At 43.3% G+C, this 22,610-nt stretch overlaps 1 protein-coding gene across 1 annotated transcript in view; it reads right to left on the bottom strand.

The window, feature by feature from the left end:
* Nucleotides 1–22,318, bottom strand: part of DNMT1 (DNA methyltransferase 1) — an 83,977-nt gene extending 61,659 nt beyond the window's left edge. The window contains exons 1-15 of the mRNA XM_086959078.1: nt 22,040–22,318; nt 16,681–16,723; nt 16,282–16,389; nt 15,737–15,977; nt 14,573–14,651; nt 13,222–13,312; nt 11,495–11,544; nt 10,715–10,763; nt 10,128–10,211; nt 9,765–9,874; nt 6,662–6,780; nt 5,566–5,658; nt 4,608–4,759; nt 1,252–1,439; nt 932–1,112 (exon numbers count right to left, since the gene is read on the bottom strand). Coding sequence (XP_086815204.1) covers nt 932–1,112; nt 1,252–1,439; nt 4,608–4,759; nt 5,566–5,658; nt 6,662–6,780; nt 9,765–9,874; nt 10,128–10,211; nt 10,715–10,763; nt 11,495–11,544; nt 13,222–13,312; nt 14,573–14,651; nt 15,737–15,977; nt 16,282–16,389; nt 16,681–16,723; nt 22,040–22,092 — 1,641 coding nt within the window. The 5' untranslated portion in view covers nt 22,093–22,318. The remainder of the gene's footprint in view (nt 1–931; nt 1,113–1,251; nt 1,440–4,607; nt 4,760–5,565; nt 5,659–6,661; nt 6,781–9,764; nt 9,875–10,127; nt 10,212–10,714; nt 10,764–11,494; nt 11,545–13,221; nt 13,313–14,572; nt 14,652–15,736; nt 15,978–16,281; nt 16,390–16,680; nt 16,724–22,039) is intronic.
* Nucleotides 22,319–22,610: the final 292 nt, after the last annotated feature.

Here is a 22,610-nt window from a genome sequence, read left to right on the forward strand (position 1 = left end):
TAATGTGAATTTGGTGACCGTTCTCAGAAGGCGGTGCAAGCATTAAGAGGTGATTGTGGCACTGACCTTTTTCCAAAAATAAACAGCTCAAATATGTACAGAGTGGTCAGATGCAGCAGCACTTAGACTGGAGGCTCTTTATAAGAAACTAGTTCTGCAACCCATTAAAAGTAGAGACCTCCCAATCGCAGACTTTGATAGTGGCACCTCCTCTAGGCAGCTCAATTTACCTGCCCTGAAGAAAACCCTGTTCAATTCTACACAAGGGTAGAATAAATGAACTAATCAATACCAACTGCACTGATTGCACCACTTTAATACTGGCTTGTGCCATTGATGTTCTAATCAATAAAGTCTATCGCCTGTAAGGCTGAATAGCTGTGACGGAGTACACGTTAGGCTAAAATAAGTGCCAGTTTCCAAATAAACAGGTCTTGTGCATCCAACTCATTTAATGAAGGTCTGCTGAGCCATTATGAAAACTGATTTGGGTTAATTTACAAGTTAACCTATGAACATTGCTTTTGATATTTCTTCTGGCTGCAGCAGCTCTCAATGGTCAAAATTACTTAAGAGCATTTTAGTCCCCCTTCAAACATAGGGCCTAATTGGTTGTAACAGTTCAAACAAAAGCCCACAAAAGCTAAGTCATAACAAATGCCATTTGTCTACACTGACCTCAAATACCATGTGCCTTGGAGCGGGTGAGAAAAAGCAAGGGCCTCGATTAAGATGGTGTCAAATTTTTATTAATGTGAAGGTGAGAATTGTATTATAAGTCGCTCAAGTGGTAAAATGTCACAATTAGTCGCGAATTGGACAAAGCCATGCTATAGAGGTTAAGATTCCTTGGTGTACATTCCTTGAAGTTTAGCGCCAAAGAATGCTTAAACACAACAAGTGTAGTTACCAAAGCAAAAGCAGATATTACCTCGCACACACCACAACGTCTGCGTTTGGTAGCATTCTCTTTGTCTGCATCCTTTTCAATTTGTTCAGAGAAGAAAGTGTCAAAGATCTGGTACACAAGGAAAGTAGTAGTGGCTTTGGTGGGACCCTTGTCTTTCACAATCTTTGTAGGATGCCGAATGGCCTGTCTTCGTGCAGCTCGCCTAGTAATAAAGTTACACCCATTAGTTATTGCAGCAAGTCCACCAGGATGAAACTAGCAGTCTTATTTAGAACACAAATACAATTTTCTTGGCACTAAACCTTACTAGGTAATACACTGAGGAAGAGACCTACGCATACCTCTTGCCCAACGTGACTCCAGCCAGTTTGATCAAGTCTCTCATACATGGCGTGACTATGATTGGCGGCTCATCGTTGTCTCCGGCTTCATCGTAGCTCTCTACTTGCTCCACCACAAACTGAGCATGCCGTAGCAAAGAGTCTTCAGTGAAACGATTGAAGTTCAACCCAGAAGGTGGGACAGTGGTCTGAAAACAAAAAAATGGATTTAAGTCTACAAGGCGCAACAAAGCAAAAATCTGGTCAACCTGAAGTTACATTTAAGGTTCACTGAACCCTACATTTGTAACCAATTAAAAATAAGTATAAGTGGAATGGTATTAAAGTAACTGTAGCCAGAACTGAAGCGAGTGTCATGGTCCCCCTTGCAGAACAGGTGCTACAGTGTGGCATTTGTCTGAAGATTCTAAGTGGTTACTTTATATGCCATATATACTAGTTGCAGTAAAGTGAATCATCAAGTATATTTGTTCATTTTATCAGACGTGAACACTTTAACAGCTGTGTTCCCTAGAATCAATTAGTCTAATATTCAACATGCCCCAGTAGAAAAGACCCAAACGACAAGTGTGAAATCAAGAGGGCCATATGAGAGTGTGTGTGTGGGGGGGGGGGGGGAAGAATAGAAGAGATTGTATGCAAAGTTCCACCCTGCCCCAAAGAAAGTGCCTTCTGAGAAACTATGACAACTAATTCTTCAACCGTAGAAAGCACCAACCATCTATAGGGCTCTCCCAATAAAGCAAATGGTTGGTTCTAGGGCTGTACAATTGGGACCACATTGCCCAACTGAGATTCTCTGCCACTCTATAAGCCAGCGAAGTGACAAACTTTCATCTTTTGCAATATTCAGCAGACCTCACCCACCCAGATTCTGCTCTGCAGTAATTCCCTAGACAATGCCAAAACTGCGCTGAAACGCTTCTTTCTGCTAATCCGAGACAAGCATTTACAATGCAGTAGGTCTCGCAGCATTAAAGTTTGAGTTATTGGCATTGTGTATGAATGCGTTGCATAAAATGTTTAGCAAACTTTGAATTGGTGAGCAGTGAGAGTGCACAAGAGTATGCTATTCTTGAAAGCAGTGTGGTAGAGTGCAGGAATTTGGACGACATGAGCAATGTGGATGATGCACCTCAGGCACAGGGCCGACGCAGTTATTATTCACACAGCTCTGATGATGCACCTCACGCACGGGGCTGTTGCAGTTATTATGCACACAGCTCTGATGATACACCTCATGCACGGGGCTCACAGCTGTTATTCACACGGACCCAACCCACTGGCATTTTAAAAAACAGACCTGTGAACTATCAAAAAAGTGACCATTTCTCAAGAGTCTTAGGTTCTTCAGGGGCTAGTAAAATCTTGCCTGAGTCTGACATGGCGCTCACCCATCCGCAGCAGGATTCTGAGGCACAGACCTCTCGGGATATATTAAGATGACACAAGGCAGACTCACTGCACTGTCGGAAAACCTCCGTGCTCAGTCGGCCCAGTTTTGAAATGAGTCCCTGCACCCGGCCTGGCCTTTTATCCTGTGAGGTGGACTGGAGCTCTGGAAGTCTCAGGCCAAGTTTGAAAGCATGGGGATGCTGCTGGTACCTCTAGCAGCTCTTTCCGCAACTCACCGAGATTAGTAGCAGCAGGCACACGGAGCTTCAAGAAACAAGGAACGGGGGGCTGCTTACGGTTGCGAGTACTCCCTGAAAGCTCCAACTGTTAAAGCTTGCAAAACAGTACTCCCGAAATTGCCTGGGATATCTGCAAATGTGTGAATCTATAACCAAGCAGGTAGTTGTTCCCAGTCATGCTCCTGGGAGGTCTCCAGCAGGAACCAAGATGGACGGAAGAGAGAGGAACCCTGTCCAGAGGTCACATAACTATTGGACATCTGACTCCTCATAAAGGCATTTCATCACAAGGCCTAATACACCAAGGGAAAAAAAATAGGAGTGCACCACAGGAAGGACTATGCAGTCACCCCTGACGGAAACCAGCAGGGAAGGCCTGGAGGGTGTTCCCGCCTCCCCCGTGAACGGGCCAGGTGAAGTCGGGGACTGTGTGGGTCGCTCTCTTCGGTTCCTCTACGAGACTACAGAAATAGTAGCGCCCACTTTCCAAGCACAACTCCATGCCCGAAATAACATCTGCGCTTCCCTCACGCACGACCGGCACAAACAAGAACATTAAAACGAATTGTATCAGCTCCAGTACTCCGTCCAGGAATAGCCCGCGCCCATGTCCCTATATCGGTCTTTCTTCTATGTCTTACAGAATATATCAGGCACTCGCATCTGGCTCCTAGATGTGCTGCGATCTGGCCACATGTTTGCCCACAACAAAAGGTTGGCCCTTACCTCGAATCGGAGCAGCGGCACAAGCCAGGCACAGCAGCAGGGCTCTAGCAGTCAGCATGGTGAAGCTTGGGATCGCAGCAGACAAACCCGGACTTCTACGATAAGGCGCCTCGATCACAAGTTTAGTCGAGGCTCGTGCGCCACTGGAACAAAGCTGTGCACACGCAAGAAGCCTGCAGCTCAGTTTCCAACCTGCCGCTGCCAGTACCAACAAGCATTGAAGAAAGCTTCAAGACTTGAGTGAAACTGAAACCTGTCATGGGGCGGGCGGGACTTCAGTCTTCTGAAGCCCGTGCCCACAGAGTAGCTGCCCAGATGAGGGGTGGTGACGTGGGGCTCCCATGCCTGAGGGAGAGCCCCACGGAGGCTGAAGAAGCCCGGAGTGGCGGTAAGTGGCCCTTTAGTTGTGGGGGACAGGGGGTATCTGTGTGCGTGCATGGGGGGGAGGGGGGGGGGTCTGTGTGTGGGTGCGCAAGCGTGTGTTGTAGCTTCCCAGGAGACAGGAGATGGCCACAGCTCACGCGCGTGGCCCTCTCCAATCGCCTTCTTCAAGATGCGCGCAGCCAGCTCCTGTCTTCTGGAAAGCTGTGTCGCTGACAAAAGGTCTCTGGCGAGACCGCGGTTAACGCCACGAGACCTAAAAACAGTGGTCTAAAAAGCATACCAATTTGAGACACGTGCTGCTGACTGCTGCCTCATGGTAGTTTAGCCAATGTTTGCTGTAAGCTACATAAAAATAAAATGTGGCACCTGGTAGTGCTGCACCAATGTGTGTGTGCATCTGTTACATGTAGTGACAATATGTATACACAGACTTAAACAGGAGTTGTAACGCATGGCACAGAAGAGCAGTGGGGAGGAACGGCTCAGATTTCAGACCCATAAAGAGTGCTCGACAGCTCCTGGAAGTTGGGGTCACACCTAGTACTGCCTATGTCCTGTGTCATAATTGTTAGTGGAGCAATACAGCACTCTAAAACATGCAGGAGTACTCACTTCAACTCTGTTTAGCAAGTCCTCGTATGTGGCATCAGGATTAATCTGCAAGAACTCCACGACTATCTTGCTCATGTAAATCTTTTCTTGCATCAACGCAAAGATGGGAGCGTACTCTTCACTTGGGTCCATTAGGATGTAGTCAGCAAATGCTACAAATTGTGTAGAGGAAAATGTAATGGGGATATTCAACATCCAGTTTAAAACATTCAGGTAATATGCAAGAGGCACAATCGAAAAATAGGTCACTACCATTTAGAGTACTGCGATAAAAATACTCATCTCTGCAAGGCTTGAGCTGCAAGCAACCAGAGTACTTTCACACTTACGGACTATTTAGTATACAAGGATAAAAATCCAACCCCCAATATTCATGACAGGATTCCAACTGAATAGGATAAACACTACAGGTTTGCAAATCCTCTGGTCTTGACGTAATGATGCAGAGTGGGGCCAAGACTGATCTGGATATGGCTGATCAGTAAGGATTACACTAGTGGGCAAAAAAGTGATGAAAAATAAAAGGGGACCAAGAAGTTACATGGGCGGAATTTAATTTAAGCAATTACACCAATCACTCCCCACCCCCTCTCAATTAAGGATTGTGTTTGAGGAAACCACCCCTAATCTAATGGAAATCACAAATGGTCAGAATTGCTTACTAAGATACACCCAAGCTGGGTTTTGATTAACATATTTCATTAAATCTGCTGTTCTTAAAGAGAGACTACTATCTCCTCTATATGTAGGCTCTCAAAACTGCTGCGGTTGTGTGGATAGCCATTTGTTTACCCAAAAGAAACAAGCACCAACGGAAACAAAGGTAGGCTCAAATTAATGCACTATTCAAGAAGCAGTGCAAATGAAACACTTCTGCATTACTGCAGCACCCCTGTACACCTCCAGTAGGACCAGCAGGTGCACACAATGGAGCAGAACTTCAACAAAAAAGTCTTACCTGTTGTAAAGCCAATTAGCGCCCTTTCACCTCCGTCAAAACCAGTAACCCACCAGGCATTTATGGGACCCAGCTTTTTTGCTCTGACGCCACCTGTGGAAACAGTAAGAGGATGAGCCATAAAAGCCTTTTCAGCCAGGAGTCAACTACAGTCTCACATTCCCCTTTGACCAGTCTCTTCTTGGCCGAATCCCTTGCAATTTACTACAGAATAAATCCCCTCCACAACTCCTCTTATCAACCAATAAACCATAGCATATAACCAACTATGCCATACGCTATCCCAATATCTAATGCATTCTATACACAATTCTAGAACACCCAATCGGATAGAGTTATCAATTAGTACCCACTGTTGCACAAGGCAACAGCTTAAACATTTGTCCCCGATTAATATGGTGGTGGTGCCCCCGAGTGATGTGGTGGTGCAGCAGCACAGACTGAAGCTAAGAACATGCAGGGTTGAGTGCTAAAAAGCGCGTTCAGTTTATCAAAACACAGAATGATGGAGCCGGGAAAAAGCAAGGGGAAACAGGAAAACACAGGGAGTGTGTGTATAATGATAGAGGCAGCAAGTGTGGGGCTTGGACAGCAATCAAGTACTACGGTGTCGAGAAGGCACTGAATGGGAGAACACTGAAAAAACCCAGGGCCATGGAAGGAAGATGCAAGCACAAGGGAGAGCAGGCGGAGACAAGCTCTCAACTGGGGGGGGGGGGGGGGGGGGGGGGATGGGGAAGAGAGGGGGAGCAGCAGCCTTTGAAGTCGGATGCGAGGCACAGACAAATGGTGGTGTGTGACGTGGCTGGCGTTGTGCACGTGCATAGATCACATGAAGTGTCTAATCCGCCGTTTTTGTACTGTAATTTTCCCCTTACTATAATCTCGTCGGAGCATTGTGCAAGCGCATAGGTTCAGACGAGACCTAAAAATGGACTGATTTATACTAAACCCCACACTAGCACGGGGACAAGAACAAGGTAAATGCAGCCATTCCCTACTCGATCAAACTAAATCCCCTTATAGCACAGAAACAAGAAATACAATAAAGGGCACCATTCCCTACCAGGTCATAAGAGGAGCAGAGGAAGCTTACCATCCAGACAAGGGCTGTCGTCATAAATTGGTTTTACTACCCCACTGAAGTACAGTTCCACGTTCTTCTCAATGAGGCCAGAGTCGAAAGTACACAAATGACCCTTTTTATCGTAAATGCTGAAATAAAAATATATAGTTTCAGTAGGCAAGATTGGATAGCTCATGGCAGGATTGTGCGCACTGTCTGAGGTCAGTGCTAAAATGCCAGGAGGCAAACACGAGTTATGGAAAGGGCATGCAGAAATAAAGGCAACTGTGAAACAAAGTACAAGAACCAGAAAAGTGATGGAGGAAAGAGTTACTCATCCACTGGTAACCATGCAATATCCCAGACCAGTGCCAAACATGAAAATAAGCACAACAGTTCACCCCAAGTAGCCAGGGAATTTCCATTGTAAACATAAATACCAGCAAACCAAGACTGGGGTCGAGTGAGCCTCCTTTTATACATGATGCAGGGGACAGACAGTCTGTGCCCCATGGAGGAATACAAATGACTGCCTCACTTATCCCAATGCATTGATGTAGACATTAACCGGTTCCTATGCTTCACTTCATATAAGCAAATGGAGTATAGGTAAGAGTGCTGAATTTCTGTTTCTATGACTCACTTCCTTTTTCTGCTGTCTCAAGCCTGTCACAGATTGTTCTATATATGTTTCGCATGGAGAAACAAAAAATTAAAGTAAAGGCTGTTTCACACTACTAATACTTCCATTTAGAACAGTTTTAAGTTACGCTGAAAAACGCAGGATCCAAGTACAGTAATCCCCGGTCGGCTCTTTAAAGGTGTAGGATAAAAGCTGCCAATCCGAGTGAGGCAAGGTCTACCTGCCACGAAAAAAAAAAGTAACACGTGGTCTGATCAGAGGCCTTCTGGCTCAGATGGGAGGTTTTGCACTGCTATTAACCATGGGGCGTTTGGACGCCCCCGACCCCCTTCCCCCCGCTTTCTTGCCGTGCGAGAAGGCAGAAACAAATGGTAGTGTAGTTATTGCTGTTAATATAACTACCTTTGTTTCTGCCTTCTCGCATGTCGAGAAAGCAGAACTTCCTGGTTTAGAGGTTTACTCGGGGCAGGAGGAGTGGTTTGTAGGAGTGGCTTGCCCACTGTTAATACTGACTGTTTTGGCAGCCTGAGGCCGCCCAAACAGACAGTATTAACAGTGGGAAAGCCACTCCCCCTGCCCTCGAGTAATGCACCCAGTCCCTGACTGTATGCTGCTGCAGCATACAGAGAGAATTTTAAGTAGCCTGGGGCAGCCGGCCACACTAATCAACCTGCGGCGGTGGAGAGGGAGGCTGCCTGCCGCGCCGCCTTCCTGATGACGTGCTGCCTGCAGGACTTGACCCAGGACGGCAAGAGTCGGGACGGAGTCTCTACAGACGACAAGTTTACTATTTTTATTTTAAATATATTTGTTGTTTCCAAACCCCTCCCGCCTCATCCCCTCAAGTGCGACCCCATTTCCAACCCCCCCCTCCCCCGCAATACCGGCTGCGACTGCATGTATTGCCTATTTCCCTTATTTTTTGTCAATTTGCCCACTTGATATTTGTAACAGTCCGCTTTGTTTGGTTTTCCTTGAGGGTGGCTGGAGGGGGAGTCTGTAAGATATTGTGGATGAGGGGGGAAGTTTGTGACCCATACGGAAAGGGGAGGGCACTCCACCTCTACGGCTGCCTGGTTGAACAGGGTTCGGCATTGTGAGGAGGGGCTCAGACTTCCGCCATAGCAGCTGCGCAACAGACCTGAGGTGAATGGGGAACATGTAGATGGCTTGCAGCATGCGGGAAAGAGGGGATGTTACAGGGCAACGTTGGTGTTCACTGGCATAGCTGCGTGCTGAGCCCAGTACCGCTAGACAGATTGTCTGGTATTGAGTGCCCGCAATTCATTAATTTTAGTATGACAGTAATTTTTCGCCCCACTACTTTCAAATGTCACCAGCTGCGACTGCTATTACCTAATGAATATTGCCTATAGACAACGTGGGTTTGGAAGCTAGTTGCTTCGGATTTGGGTTTAAAATCAACGTAGGCGATTACAAACAGCACTAATGCTGAGCATTTTACAGACAGCACTAATGCTGAGCATTTTAAAACGGCCAAGTGCTTAACGATTTGAGCTTTAGGGCAGGGTCTTGCCCGATTCTGGTAGGTTGTCCTATTCTTCACACATTCACAGCACAGCAGAAGGGACGAGAGACATCCAGTTAATTGCAAAAGCAGGTTCCTTGGGATGGTTGGCACAGACCAATCCAAGACTAACATGAAATAATAAACATAACGACCGTCTGAAGCTGGGCCGTAAACATTTTGCTGGATAAGTGCAGTAGGAGATAATCAGGACTCCAGTGATGGAACAGCTTAAGTTTATGAAAAATAAATAAAAAAATAAATAAAGAAAACGTGGCATACAAGATGGGCATGGAATGTTAATCGAAGCAACATACTCCAAGCCAAAAACTACAGCTCAAAATACAACAGCTATTTATGGTCAAGAAAAAAAAGTAATTTCATTCATGCATCCAAGTGAAACATCCAGGTGTCGAATGTAACGTTTCTGCAATGTGGAGATGTCAGGGTAAGTCACTCTAATCAGATTGGTTTAACAGGCACTTCAATTAAACTATGCAGGTTTAAACTAACAGTGGTCTATTCATTTGAATAGTAGCTGCTTACATCCAAGTGCTGATGGTGGCCGTGTAAGGATACTGCACCCACATGCAGATACAAACCCACTTTAAATCCTCAAACCCAAACTGCTGCTTCACAAACCTGCAAGTGTAGCTGGCAATGCAAGATAATACAAGGTAAATAAAAGACAAACATTCCTATTGGTTGTGTGAAGGTCTACAATGTGGCTAGAAAGTAGTGCAGCAAGTAGCAGGAGACAGCCTTCAAAAACAAATGCATACAAGTTCCAAAGGGTAACCCAAGTTAAAAGCTAATTCAATCTTACAGCAAGAGAGAACCATTCTGCTAAAACAATTCCAAGCAAAAGAGTAACACTTGCGTAAGAGTTAAAAGCTCATAATAGGTTTGACCACCACAACGACAACAGCAAACCAAGGTAATATGAGCGCTGCCCTTATCACCTGAACGAAGTCACTTTATGCTGAGGGAGATCGTCGTAGCTTTCAAATCCATCCTCATTGGCATCAAAGAGGGACAGGCGTTCATCAGTCAACATCTCTGGCTCGTCCAGCTGAAACAAAAGCAGTGATTACATTGCTAAATGCAAGTCTGGAAAACTGGCTAGCCTGGGCCATCGCAATAATCTGAGGCACCCAACAAGCACAAATACCACAACTTTACTTCAACGTCTTTTAAGTTCACTTATTGTACTGATGGAATATATAGTTTACAGAAGTTAAAACATCCTTCATCAAATAATGCAGTGTTGTGGCATTAACTATAATCTCAAAAACCACTAGGAATGGTTTTGCTAAAATGCTTACCGCGTCATCAGGGTCTCCTTGAAAGAACTTGAGGTCCGGATCATCCAAGTACTGCCTGCAGTCGGTACATTTGGGAGGTAGAGTCTACAGGAAGATAATTTAAAACTAGTACCAAGGGAACAAAGCTTTAGAATCGGATGAAGTTTAATGGGTACTACTAAATGTATGAATTGGAAAATAAAAGTTAAGTGCCCATGCATTGTGCAGCATGGAAACTACCCCTTTTTTCCCAAAGAGCAAAAACATCTTTGGTAAGGGGCCATACAACAGTTTATGTTAAGGATCTGGCTGATGAGACTTGTGAAATATAGTACAGGCAGGTTTATTAGGAAAATGCGCATCGGAATATTAAGCTGGCTAACCGGACCAACTTGTAAAGGGGCAGCTTGGTCTTGGCTGGCAACATGCTGCAGCAGTCAAATGCATCACACCAGAGCGGGATTCACAGCCTCTAAGTAGCAAAACTAGTTTAAAAAAAGGTTTACTGCCTTCACTATAAACTGAATTTGTTAGGCAAATTGACAGTCATGTTCTACAGCAAAATCACAGGCCACACATTACATACAGCAAGTTACAAAAGTTCATACCTTGGGTGCTTGTGCACTTTTCACCTTAACAGGTTCATCGGTTGAGGCTCTAAAGAGGACGAAGAATGAATAAAGTTATGTTAATTAAATATCACCCCCCAGATAAAGGAAACTACTCTCAGCAATTCAACAGGCTAAAAAGCTTTTTAATCCCCCTACCACCAATATCACTGGTGACCGATGGTTGCAACTAGAAGAAAAAGCATATAAAATGTTTATGCACTACATGTTCCACTTTAGTCCTGTACAAATTAATGGAGCATGACCCAGTGTTTAATTTGTAGAAGTATATGGGCTGGGGCCCAAAGCTTTGTTCAGAAGCCCACAACCGGCATGCTGAATACAAAGTCCGGAATCCACCTCATGTCTCTATTGGACTATTAGCCTTATCCGCATTCTTACAGGTTCCAGACTTCTTTCGTGATGGCTTTGCCCTCTTTCTCCCTTCCTCATTTTCCCTCTTGCTCTCGGTAAATGTTGGGTGTCGAAAAATACGTTCTGGTCCCCAAAAACTAGTGCAGTGAAGCCCACTGGCAACCACCAGCTCAAATGAAGCACTGCCATTACCTGACAGCCCCTCCCTCAGGACCATCTCCTTGGATTCTATAAAACTGGTTAGGACACTTCCAACATATGCTTAGCCTAGGAGATACTGATGAACAAACCAATGGATCAATGATTGCATCAACATTTGCAGTCCAAAAAAGTACACTGCTTCCTCAAGTTATTAGTATCTGAGCCATATCTTACAAAAGGGAAAAAAAAAAAAAGCAGTCTTACCCCTCCTTTTTGGGGACATCAATTTTAATTCTCTTTTCTTCTTGTTCTTCCTAAAACAGGACAGAAGGCACAAAGTGGTCAACAGCGTATTAAAAGCATCTTCAAACTTAAGTAAATCAAAGTAAAATTAGGATGAAATTAGCATAACTAGTTAAAAACTGACAGGACAGCTCCTTTATCTCTTGATCAAGTATACCTTTAACGTGAATCTGCAGGATTTCGCACACAATGAACAGTTAAGTTAATGATTTTCTTAATTCATTTAAATTTGATGTGTGGCAAACTCCTAGATAGAGGTTGGTTTCTTTCCCCATTTAGGCATAGAGTTCGAAGGATATACCTGGCCTACCTGTATTAAAAACTGAATATTCAGATACACTCAAGCTGTAGACACTACTTCCTCGCTTGCTAGGTTTATTGGTTAAAGGCCAATTGCTCCTATACTAGAGATATACAATCGAAACTGTCTGCCAATGTTAACGTATGGATTGGGTACCTGGGGTTGTAGGGATGCAAATGCGATGCAGATAGAGAATAGATTCTGATGCCAGTTATAAGGTGTTCCTCTCATCCCTGCATTTCTCCCTACACTTGGAGCTAGGTATGGAGTATGTCCAAGAGACAATCAATGTTCCCCCCCCTGGCTCTCAGGTGCTCAATTTTGTCCAACAAAGAAGATTAATTCAATCGGGCTGTCATTAGACGGTCTAAACTGTGCCTTGGCCATTCCACGGTTACAAATATTAAAAATTGCTTCTCTGCACTTGGCTGGGTTTGTTTAAGCACCCAGAGTGCATTCCCAAAAAAAAAAAGTCAGAGTTTTCGCAAGCACAAACAAATTACTAGGGAACTAATGGAAGTGGCAAAACACCCAGTCTGAGATTGTATTATCCAAGCGACTCGAACAATTGCTCCGTATTTACTATACGTGACCAACGTTTATACAAGAACACTGTTGGCAAGATTTAGGCTAGGTTCCTTTAGCTGGTCGATATGCTTAGCCATAGGACAGTACTCCTCTGGCACGGTTGCCATTTGTCCAGGTGATGAGCAATCTAGTCAAACCATTTTAAATTTAGTCTTCTGTCAATGTTACCTGCCATTTACTAGGAAGTTATTACCGGTACTGCGCAGATGCAAAGAGTCCCTCTTCTATTTACTGCAACTTAACAATTGTAATGTCTGCCATGAAGGTGGTAGTTTTCTGAAGAGCACTTTAGCTAAAAGAAGGAGTTTGCTGTTTTGATAAAAATGCTTCTCACTTAAAAAAATCATTGACCTTGCATTCCTTTAAGTGTATGTTATTTCTTTCAATTTTTATTCATTAGGCACCCTGTTGATGCCCCTGGATTCAGAACTCTTGCACTGACAATTTCAGTGTAAAACAATTCATTTTTCTTGTAAAAATGAATCTACACGATACTTGGAACTCCATTTCTTATTTAACATGTGCGTTTACTATGTAGTTTGTTTTTATCATGTGTATCTTTCATGATCTGCCTTTGGAAGGTCGAAAAGACAATTTAGTTGATTTGATAAGTGTATGCTTAGACAACTAGCTCAAAGATGCAACTTTCAGATTTTTTTTGCAAGCATTTTATTTGAGGAAGCTAATTGGCAAAATATGGAGCCCCTTTTCAAACGCAAGTTTTTTAGTCATTGAAAGAAAGTTCCTGAAAAACGAAGAAAAAAAAGTTAAGCACTTCTCTGCAGTCAATGTATAATACCTTTTCAACCAATTCCACCTCTTCCTCCATTTTGGTCTCAGTTTCTAGCTTCACATCTCCGTTTGTGTCTTCAGACTTACGTTTATTCGATCTAAGAGGGGAGAAGAGGCAAACAGTCAATTAAGTTAGAAAAGAGCTCAAGTCCAAGTCGTTAGAGGAGTGAACGAGTAAGTCATGGTGCGGAAGACATTTACAAGTTTCAGCAGCAAAATGTAAGTGTAACAGCATAACCTTCAACTATCTATAACATTTTGAATTCTTAGGATTTACTTTAAGTCAAATGCATTGTACATTAACAAAATTGGGTATGGTAGCAATGTTTAAGCAACTAAATTAAGGTCACCAAACAGCTTTTGTTCCAAACACAAGGTGGCTTGTGGCCTCCTACGAAGTGATACATTGCTGAACCACGAAACATTGTAGCATTTCAGTGCTTCTTAAAATGGGGCACAGACACTCTAGTCATGCTAAACCACTATCGAACGCTTCCCTCCAAATGAAGCACGACACCTCGAATTACCCTCAAAAATATAGAATTCATTTGGGACAATATTGAACATAAACTATGTTCTTTCCGGAGAAAGCGCAATGGCGGTAAAAGCCTTCAAATGATTTATAACAAAGCGTTCAGTAAAGAAAACGGTAAGCGACTGAAAGTTCAACCCAAGCAAACCTAGTAGAAGCAGTAACATTCATAAGAACACAAGTTAAACAGTGCCGATTACTAAAGTACAAAACTGGCCTTGGTCCTGAAGAGACCTCAAATTAGAAGTTGAAACGAGTATTTTTCCTCAAAAAAAGTTTAAAGACTCAGTCTATAAGTGGGCAATTAAATGACTGAGAAAGGTGCCCCAACAAAATATTGTCTGAAACAAACCCCCAGGTGGTTGCAGAAGCACAAGAGTGTCTCTCCAAAAAGAAAGATCTAATAAGTACTTCCTTGAGAAAAGCTCAAGGCTGGCTGTCCCTGGTTTTATTTTAATCCTGTATATAAATTGAACATTGTGTTGGATAGAATGTTTTGAAAGCAGTATGGTCACAGTCAACTAATGTAAAGAAGTTAAAAAGGTTTCAAGTATTTGTCATGAATGCATTAGCTGTTATTAGGATGTGTTAATGGGTCATGTTACCTTTTATATATGATATCTAAAGAATGATAAAAATGTGACTAGATCAAAAAGATTGGTAAATAAATAACCACGGTTTCAGGTGACTCCCCCAAAAAACCAGGGTGAATTTCAGCCAAGGCATAGATATTTTTATAATTAAAAACATGCGAGACGTAGGATGATGCAGAGGTCCAACCCCAGTTTGAACAAAGTTTAAATAATTACTGTCATTACATACTGACCCTTTAGAAAACATTGATAAAATGGTTGGCTGTTTCCCAGTGCTGCTGCTTCTTGACTTCCGTGAACTGCTTGGAGACTCTGGTGAAAGAAGACAGTTTCATAGTTAAAATCAGAAGTCTGAACAAAGCACTACACTAGTGAGCCCCAATACACAAAAGAGCCAAATCAAAGTTCCATCTTACGGACATATACTTGTTAACACAAGTAACAAAGCTGACAAATAATCAATTTGGATCACATATAGCTATAGCGAACAAGTAAATGCTGCTTAAATCGGAACCTGTATACAGACATTCTTAGAAAGCTCTTGAAGAGCTAGCATCTTTACTCTTCAAGTTGCACAGACCACTACTTTTGGACAAAGACAACTTTCTTAAAGTGAGTAGATCTAAATCACTCTCCCAAATGAAGTGTGCTGAAAGAAACTGGTTTTAGTCTGGGTGGCCATCTTCACCTTTGGAGCAGGTCTACAATTTGTATTTTACGGCAAGGTCACGAGTAACTCAGAAAAGTTGTATAGAATTGTTTTAAGTATGCTAAATCAAGTTGTCATTCCACAAGGAATCTGTAAATAAGGAGGTTTCTAATGACCACCCAAAGAATGCCACGGCCACTTGCAGTGTGTGTTAAAGAAGCACTGATAAAAGTGCAGGCTGAGAAGCATAGCAAACTGTTTAAAGGGAATGGCTTTAATGTAAAAGACTGAATGGGATGAAATCAAAATGAAATTATGGTTCTATCCACTTCTGCCTTAATTTGAAACTCGAAGAACAAGTCAGCACTACTTGAAACTTCAAACATAGAAAGGCCACAGAAATGTTTGTGAAATATTGTGCTTGAGCCATTTTAAAGACGGTTTAAAAAAAATACAAAGACTAGGTGCATATACTTTCTACATTAACGCAGAATGCAAAGAACAAACATACCATTTTTAGCTTTAACTTTTAACCTTTAAACATTTTTCCAACATGAAAGCATTTTCTGTAAAGGCACTAATTTTACAAAAGACCCTGTATTCAGTACAGACCAAAATGTTTATGAAGCTATGTGATAGGTGTTTGCACAACAACAATGGGAGGGAAGTAGTAACAGTAAGGTTCACTGCTGCGGTTAACACACTAAAGGTTTGATTAAATAGTAAGGTATATGCAATGTTACATTACTTTTATTCTCGGAACTGGATTTACTCTTCCTTGCTTTGCTTTTTTTGGACCCTGATGACACCGCCTCCTCCATCTCCACTGCACCATCCTCTGCCTCATGACCATTTTTGCCAGATTCCTCGTCACTTGCAGAGGCCCCATTTTCTGAACAGCCATTTGTTTTCACTGTGTGCAGGGTGTCTCCGTTTTCTAGGTTGAGTTCTTTGCAGAGCAGTGCCCTTACTTTGGACAGGTAGCGTTCCTGTTCAGAGGTGTAGAAATTCTCATTTTATCACTGGCATAATAGATGCAATACTTTCTGATCCCCTACGTACCCATTTCAACATGAAAACAAACGGTCAAATTAACTTACTTCGATGAGCATTCACTTTTAGGGCACAATACCCCTCCACAGCTTACAAGCTATAGGCTCACTTATATAAAATACCAATTGTCCCTTGAAACAAGCCGTATTAACTACTCCAAAAGGAAGTTTTGGAGTTACATATTGGCACAAAAGTGTGTTTACATTTGCACTAATATCTAGAAATATCACCAAACATTACCTCCGACAACTCCTCTTTATTCAGTTTAGTCTCCAAATCACTTAGCCGATCCTTTGCAGCGTCCTCCAGAAAGCTGTGCAGCAGGTTAAGCTTCTCTTTCAGGCATTCCTTTGGAAGGAAACAGTCCGGGTCAATTTAAGAGCTTCACTCAAACATCCACCCATCAGTACTCTGGTGCAGTGTCCCTTCCTCATAAATTCACATTTTGTGTACAACCCTAATAGCGTTTGGACAAAATGCAGAACACTGCGCTTTTGTGTCGGAGAATAAGAAGCTGAGCCACTACATAAAGAATTTACTTAAGGATTAGTTTCAAAACTACAATGTTACTTGCACCCTTCATTGTGTAGATTAGAAAGGATTCGAATTTGTGTTGATTGATATGCAGAAAGATAATACCTTCTCTGTCCGTCCATCTCCATCTTTCTCCAGGTCTTCAAGTCTGTGGGAACATTAAAATTGAATTTGTAATCCGTTTCAATTCTCGAGCAATCCATCACACACTTTGCATGTATTTGATGCCCTCTTCTAGGTCCCTTTACTTTTCAAGTCTTCTTTACTGGTACTTCCACTTTGTCTACTTCTATCAGCACAGCCCTTCACACTGCCCGAGTCCCTAGTCCCACTATCTTCCCCTTCGCCCCCAGAATGGTGTTGATTTTTCACAAGTAATCATGACTCCCTTACTCCCATTCTTCTTTCACCATTCACAAAAGTGGATAAGGAAAAAAGAAAAGTGTACATATCAACTTTTGCCTTAAAAAAAAACAAAGAATCCTTTAGCGGCAACTGAAATGGATATGTGTCAAATCAAAATGTCTCAGACATGCATAAAGTACACAAATTAATCCAGAAACATGCAATAAAAACTGAAAGGTATCAAGAACGTAATTGGACAACCAATTACTAAAATACAACACTGGCTATAAAGTTATGAATAGTTAATACCCTTAGTAAGGAAAAGAGCTTCAAGTTAGAGCCTTAATCAGGACTTCAAGTTGCCTGGACCTGGACCATAACCTTAAGGATAGAGCCAGCATTTATTTACACAAATTCCATCAAGAGTCAACAGTTCTAAACATTACCTAAAAGTATGGGATGCCAAATAAAAGTTAAAGGACAATTAGATCTGCTCACTAGATAATTTGTCTCAATTTAAGATTTGAGCTTATTGCAAAACTATATTCCTCAAATATTAAAGGATCTGAAAGTAGCCACTAACCCAGCTATTACCATTTCTGTATTTTTAAAGGTAACATCCGTAAACCAATTGTTTAATTGTTTAGAGGCAAGAGGGAAGTAAGATATCCAGCTAATAAACAAAGCAGCTTTGTAACAAAACGAAAAAAGCAGTTTGTGTTGCTTAAGCGAAAGATAAGTCACCAGTATGAAGGACTCTTCAATAAGATAAGGAGACCAGAGTAAAAAGAGCCGTAAGAATAGATAGCCCTGTTAAGCGTAAAAAAAACGCAAGCATTTTACTGCTGCACTTTCATTCAATGAATATCATTCCAGGATAGCTGCCATACATGCACAGACAACCGCCTTAAAATGTTTCTTCCATAGTGTAATCAAAGTCAACCCAAAATAGCCTCTGGGTGCTGTCAGCAGTCAATTTACTGTGCAAAGAGGGTGGATCATAAATTAAGACAGAGTACGCACTCTGATGGTGTGCTAAAAGATACAAGTGAGCAGCCCAGTAACATACATCTGTCAGGCCTGCACAGAACTGTTATAAGTACATAAAAAATATACACATACATATCACACAAGGAAGGTTTTAGCAATTCATTGGGGACATGACTCCCTGCTATCCTCTTACCCTACACATATACATATACACATATGTAGGATCAGAGGATAGCAGGGAAAGTCATGCCCCCAATGAATTGCTAAAACCTTCCTTGTGTGCTATAAGTTGACAGGGAATGCCTGGATGCAATACCCTTGCTGACTTTGCCACTGGATTAATGCTGGCCTGGCTGATGAGGAGGGGTTAACCTGAAACCGGTCTCAGGATGCTTGTTTCCAGTCAAGGGAAGACTTGACTTGGTAGTTTAGGCTGGGCTGTTCCCATCAGGAACAGGGTCAAGATTGATTTTGCATGTGGCTGGGTCTGAACTGGGGCAGCGAAGTGCGCTAAAGAACAATGGTGGATTCAACCCAGATCTGTGTCTGTGGTGGGTGTCTGAAAAGTTTGAGTTCTGTCCATCTTGTGTTGGCTTTGCTAAAACAAACACTGGCAAAGAAGTCCGGTGTTGCCTTTTATAAGTGCCAAGCTACTGGGTTTGCCAATGCTTGTTTGGCAAGCACTTAAAGAAAAAATATTACAACATGCTGGAGCAAAAGCAAACATCTTGAGTAATCTCAAAACTACACTGAATTCAGCATTTTCAATCTCCACAAAGCTATGGTTTACTTTTCAACTAGTTTAAACTTCATTTAAACAAAGTTCCTGAATGAAAATGAGAATGCTCGCCAAGCCCCAAAGGATACAGAAGTGAGACATGGGCCAACTATGTGGCCCTGTACAGTAGTCCAGGAAGCAGCTCTATGTACCTCAGGCAGAAGAGACATCCAGCAGAGTCACCTCACTGCCAGAGCCAGCTGATAACAAGCAAAATAAAATGATAAAGCAGTTTAATTATTTTATTGTTCAAGACAGCGCGAGCCCGTGTCTAGGCCGGTGCAATTCTGACAGCAGCAAGCTGGAGGAGTTGTGGGCACTGCAAGTGTGCACAACAGTCTGGCTGTTTTAGGAAGGACAAACCGACATACACAACAAGATCTCTCCAGGCTCTGTTCTCCAATCACAGGATCCCAGTGCCTGTGGGAGCGTAAAGCCAGTGCGCACTCCGCCCAATCCCGGCGCTTATCTGATGCTGGTTATCACATTCACAGCATGAGAGCAGCCCCTGGATTGCTACACGGGAGTCTGTGCATCTGAAGCAGAAGCCAACTGAGGCGGCAAGTAAGTTCTCTTTTTTCTTTTTGTATTATTCTCCACCACGCTGTGCGCCAGCCAGTGCAGCCTGCAGGTAAGCCCGACTCCGACCAGAGGGCTCACCTCATGCCCACTGCCATCCATGTGGTGCTGTTTTGTGTTCGCATTCTGCCTCGTAGCTGAATCCCGACATTCAGATCCAGCCTTTAGGCTCAATGCAAACACTAGGAGCCTCAAATGTTTATGAAGCAATTAACACATGTAAGAGCGCCTTGAAATATGAACGGTCAGGATGGGCGCTGTACCAAAGGAAACTTTTGTCCAAGCACATCTTGCACTCACGTATTTCAAGATGTTCTCATATGCTAAGTCATTAGCACACGTGAGCGCTGTATAGAATAAAACTTTTGTACAGAGCACATCCTGAGCTCACGTATTTCAAGACTCATATGTGCTAATGACGTCATGAGAGCGCCTTGAAATATGTGAACTCGGCACGAGTGCTGTACAAAAGCACACATGCTGGGCTCATGTTTTTCAAAGTGCCCCACTGGCTAAGCAGACATCTCATTTTCAGTTATGCCAAGTACACCCGGTCTCAAATGCCCACTGCTTGCTAAGGCCTGAGCAATATGTGCCAGGCAAGCGATAAAACAAAAACTCTAAGTATATACCCTTTAGTCATACCCTGGCAAAAATATACAGGTTGTTGTGCTTCTACAGACCAGCTAGGAGGGGGAAGCCTCGCCCGAGAGCGAAAGAAAGAACATATGCACATGAAGTGATGAATCAAATAAAGTAGTCCTCTAAATGCAAGCACTGGAAGGGTACAAGTCAACCAGTCAAGATGGTAAAGTGGTGTTGCTCTGTCGGAGTAAGAACCAAAGGCAAGCAACCCATTGAATAAGAAACAAGCACGTGATAGAAACGGTAAAGGCAGCCAATGGACAAGATTATTGTACGTTTTAGGTATGGTACAACTAGAGGCTTATACGTTCAGGCAATACCTAAACAATTCCCCGACATCCACAGGGGATGTATACAAGTCATCCAACCAGAACTATGGCAAGTAAGCAGTGGTTCGATACGAGATAAACAAGAGTAGGGCAGAAAGCCAACAAGATCAGGAGCAGTGAAAACGTACATGAGCAAGGTGGCGACTCAACACTGCTATGCATTGTAGACAAGCCTATGAAACACAGCGAAGCACTGAAGTGAGACTTAAAAAGGAGCATAATAAATGCATGAAAATCTGCAACAATTCTGAGTCGCAATCTTTTAACTTTAGATTAGCACCGATACCAGAACCTGCCATCAGATTGCTTCACAGCAAATACATAGATTGAGAACTATTTACAATTACACTAATAGTAAGCACACTTTGAAATCAACATTAGCCCATTCACATAGTTATCAATGAGAATTAGTAAGGGCCAACTAGTAGCACGCATAAAACCCCTCTGCACAGTGCCTAAACACTTGGGCGGCAGGACAAAATCATGTTTTTAAAACTCAATGCGACTGTCCTATTACAACTCCACTTTACCAAAAAATAAATAATGTTTCCATTTACTCAAGTTCCCTTTACACGATGAACTGATGCAAGGGTTCGTCGAGCGTACGAAACCTTAACTTCCCCCAGAGCCCATTAACAGCTCCAAAACCAATTATCCGTCAACTATGCCTAATTTCTGCTGGAGACGTCCCAGACTTCACAAGCACCTTTAACGAGAGTAACCTTCTGATACATAGTGCCCACTCATTAACTATTGGGGTAGCACGAGTCAGCTGTCCCAGAAGTACGTATACAGTGGCCAAACTGATCCTCTTCCCATCGAGCAAGTCTATCGCCCCAGAACGTTAACATGTCTAGGCCAAAACTACATTTCCAAATGATCCAACTGTCCAGACCACGCAACTGTCCACAATGCATAACAACCCGAAGATCCGCCTCTATGAAGAATGACATTAACTTAACCCACAACACGCCACGAGCGACGCCAACTTGACAGCGCTCCAAGATGCGGAAACCACTGCTGGTACCTCATTTGGGTTTACTTCATGAAGTCCTTCAACAGAGACAACTGACAATCCGTTACTATTCGAGACAGAAAACACGTTACCTTAATAGCATGCAGCTCATTGCAACGTATATACCAACACTACTGATAGTTAACATAAAATGGAATGTTACCATTGTACTTAAAGAGTGCTTGCCTGCAAAACAGGTTAAATGGGAAAATGTTGTTCTGTTACTCTAAACCCCGTCGCCGCCCACGGCTCCCTAAAGTTGACGGTTATGGGATAAACTTGTAGACCCAGCGTGGCCATTTAAGAGATGGGGTTTGTTAAACTAGAGGGGCTGTCAAGACATGTCGCCACCCACATACCAAGTCCTTTTCAATGGGAACAAATCTTACATCTTAAAGTACAGTGCCAACAACCACTGTGCCCTTACAGCCTCGTCGACGCCAGGGGCGGGCTCAAGAAACTTATTTCTTTATGCAAGTGTAAAGTTTTGAGCTGTTCGCTTCTAGCGCAGCGTCTGACCTGTGTGACAGCTCACACGTTTAAGAGGCAGCATCCTGTCTAGATCCCCGGTCTCCACTTTTGGACCCACCAACAATTGGTTTTGTGTCTCAGGAGAGGCGAGTGATACAGCAAACAGGTGGGTGGCGAACGCCGCTCCATGGCTCTGCAGTAGAGATGCGCGAGGACAGGCAACAAGCGGCAACTCCTACACCTCCTGCCTCCTGCCCCAACACCAGCGCGCGGACTGCCAACAGACAAGATGCTCGCGAGAGGCGCCCTTACCGCTTCCGGACGTCCTCGGGCAGACAGGGGGACGGGACTGTCTTGGCCGGCATGGCTGACTGGCTCTGATTCACTAGGCACTTCCAATGTGGACCTCTGGCAAACTGATATAAAAACAATCAAGGGTGCGTATGCACACTGATTAAAATAAAAACAAGAAGCCAAACTGCCGGGTAGCAGATGATGTGTGCGCGAGGCGGGAATCTTTATAATGGCCTCATCCGGGAGCCTACAGGGAAGGCGCGCGCCGGACTGTGTTTTTTTCGCGCGGGAAAGGATGAAGGGAGGCGGGGAGGCGAGAAGGTGGCTAGCGGACTGTACCACCAGAATGATATGGGGTGTTACTGTGCGTGATTGTAAAACGAGATCCATAGTCATGCCTTTTCCGCCCCGTAAACGGGGCGTTCTGTTATTAAATTCTGATATAACTATATGGAATCCGATTTCCCTCCTGGGCATTCCAAAATGTTTCATGAATGCGCGGTGGAGACGTCACACCTGCCCCTATTTTGGATCGTACCAGGTCTTCAACAACAAAGTTGTGCGACCAGACCGGAAAACGTAATCAGAT

This window comes from Lissotriton vulgaris, chromosome 1_1 (genome assembly GCF_964263255.1).
Source record: "Lissotriton vulgaris chromosome 1_1, aLisVul1.2, whole genome shotgun sequence".
Taxonomy (NCBI): Eukaryota; Metazoa; Chordata; class Amphibia; order Caudata; family Salamandridae; genus Lissotriton; species Lissotriton vulgaris.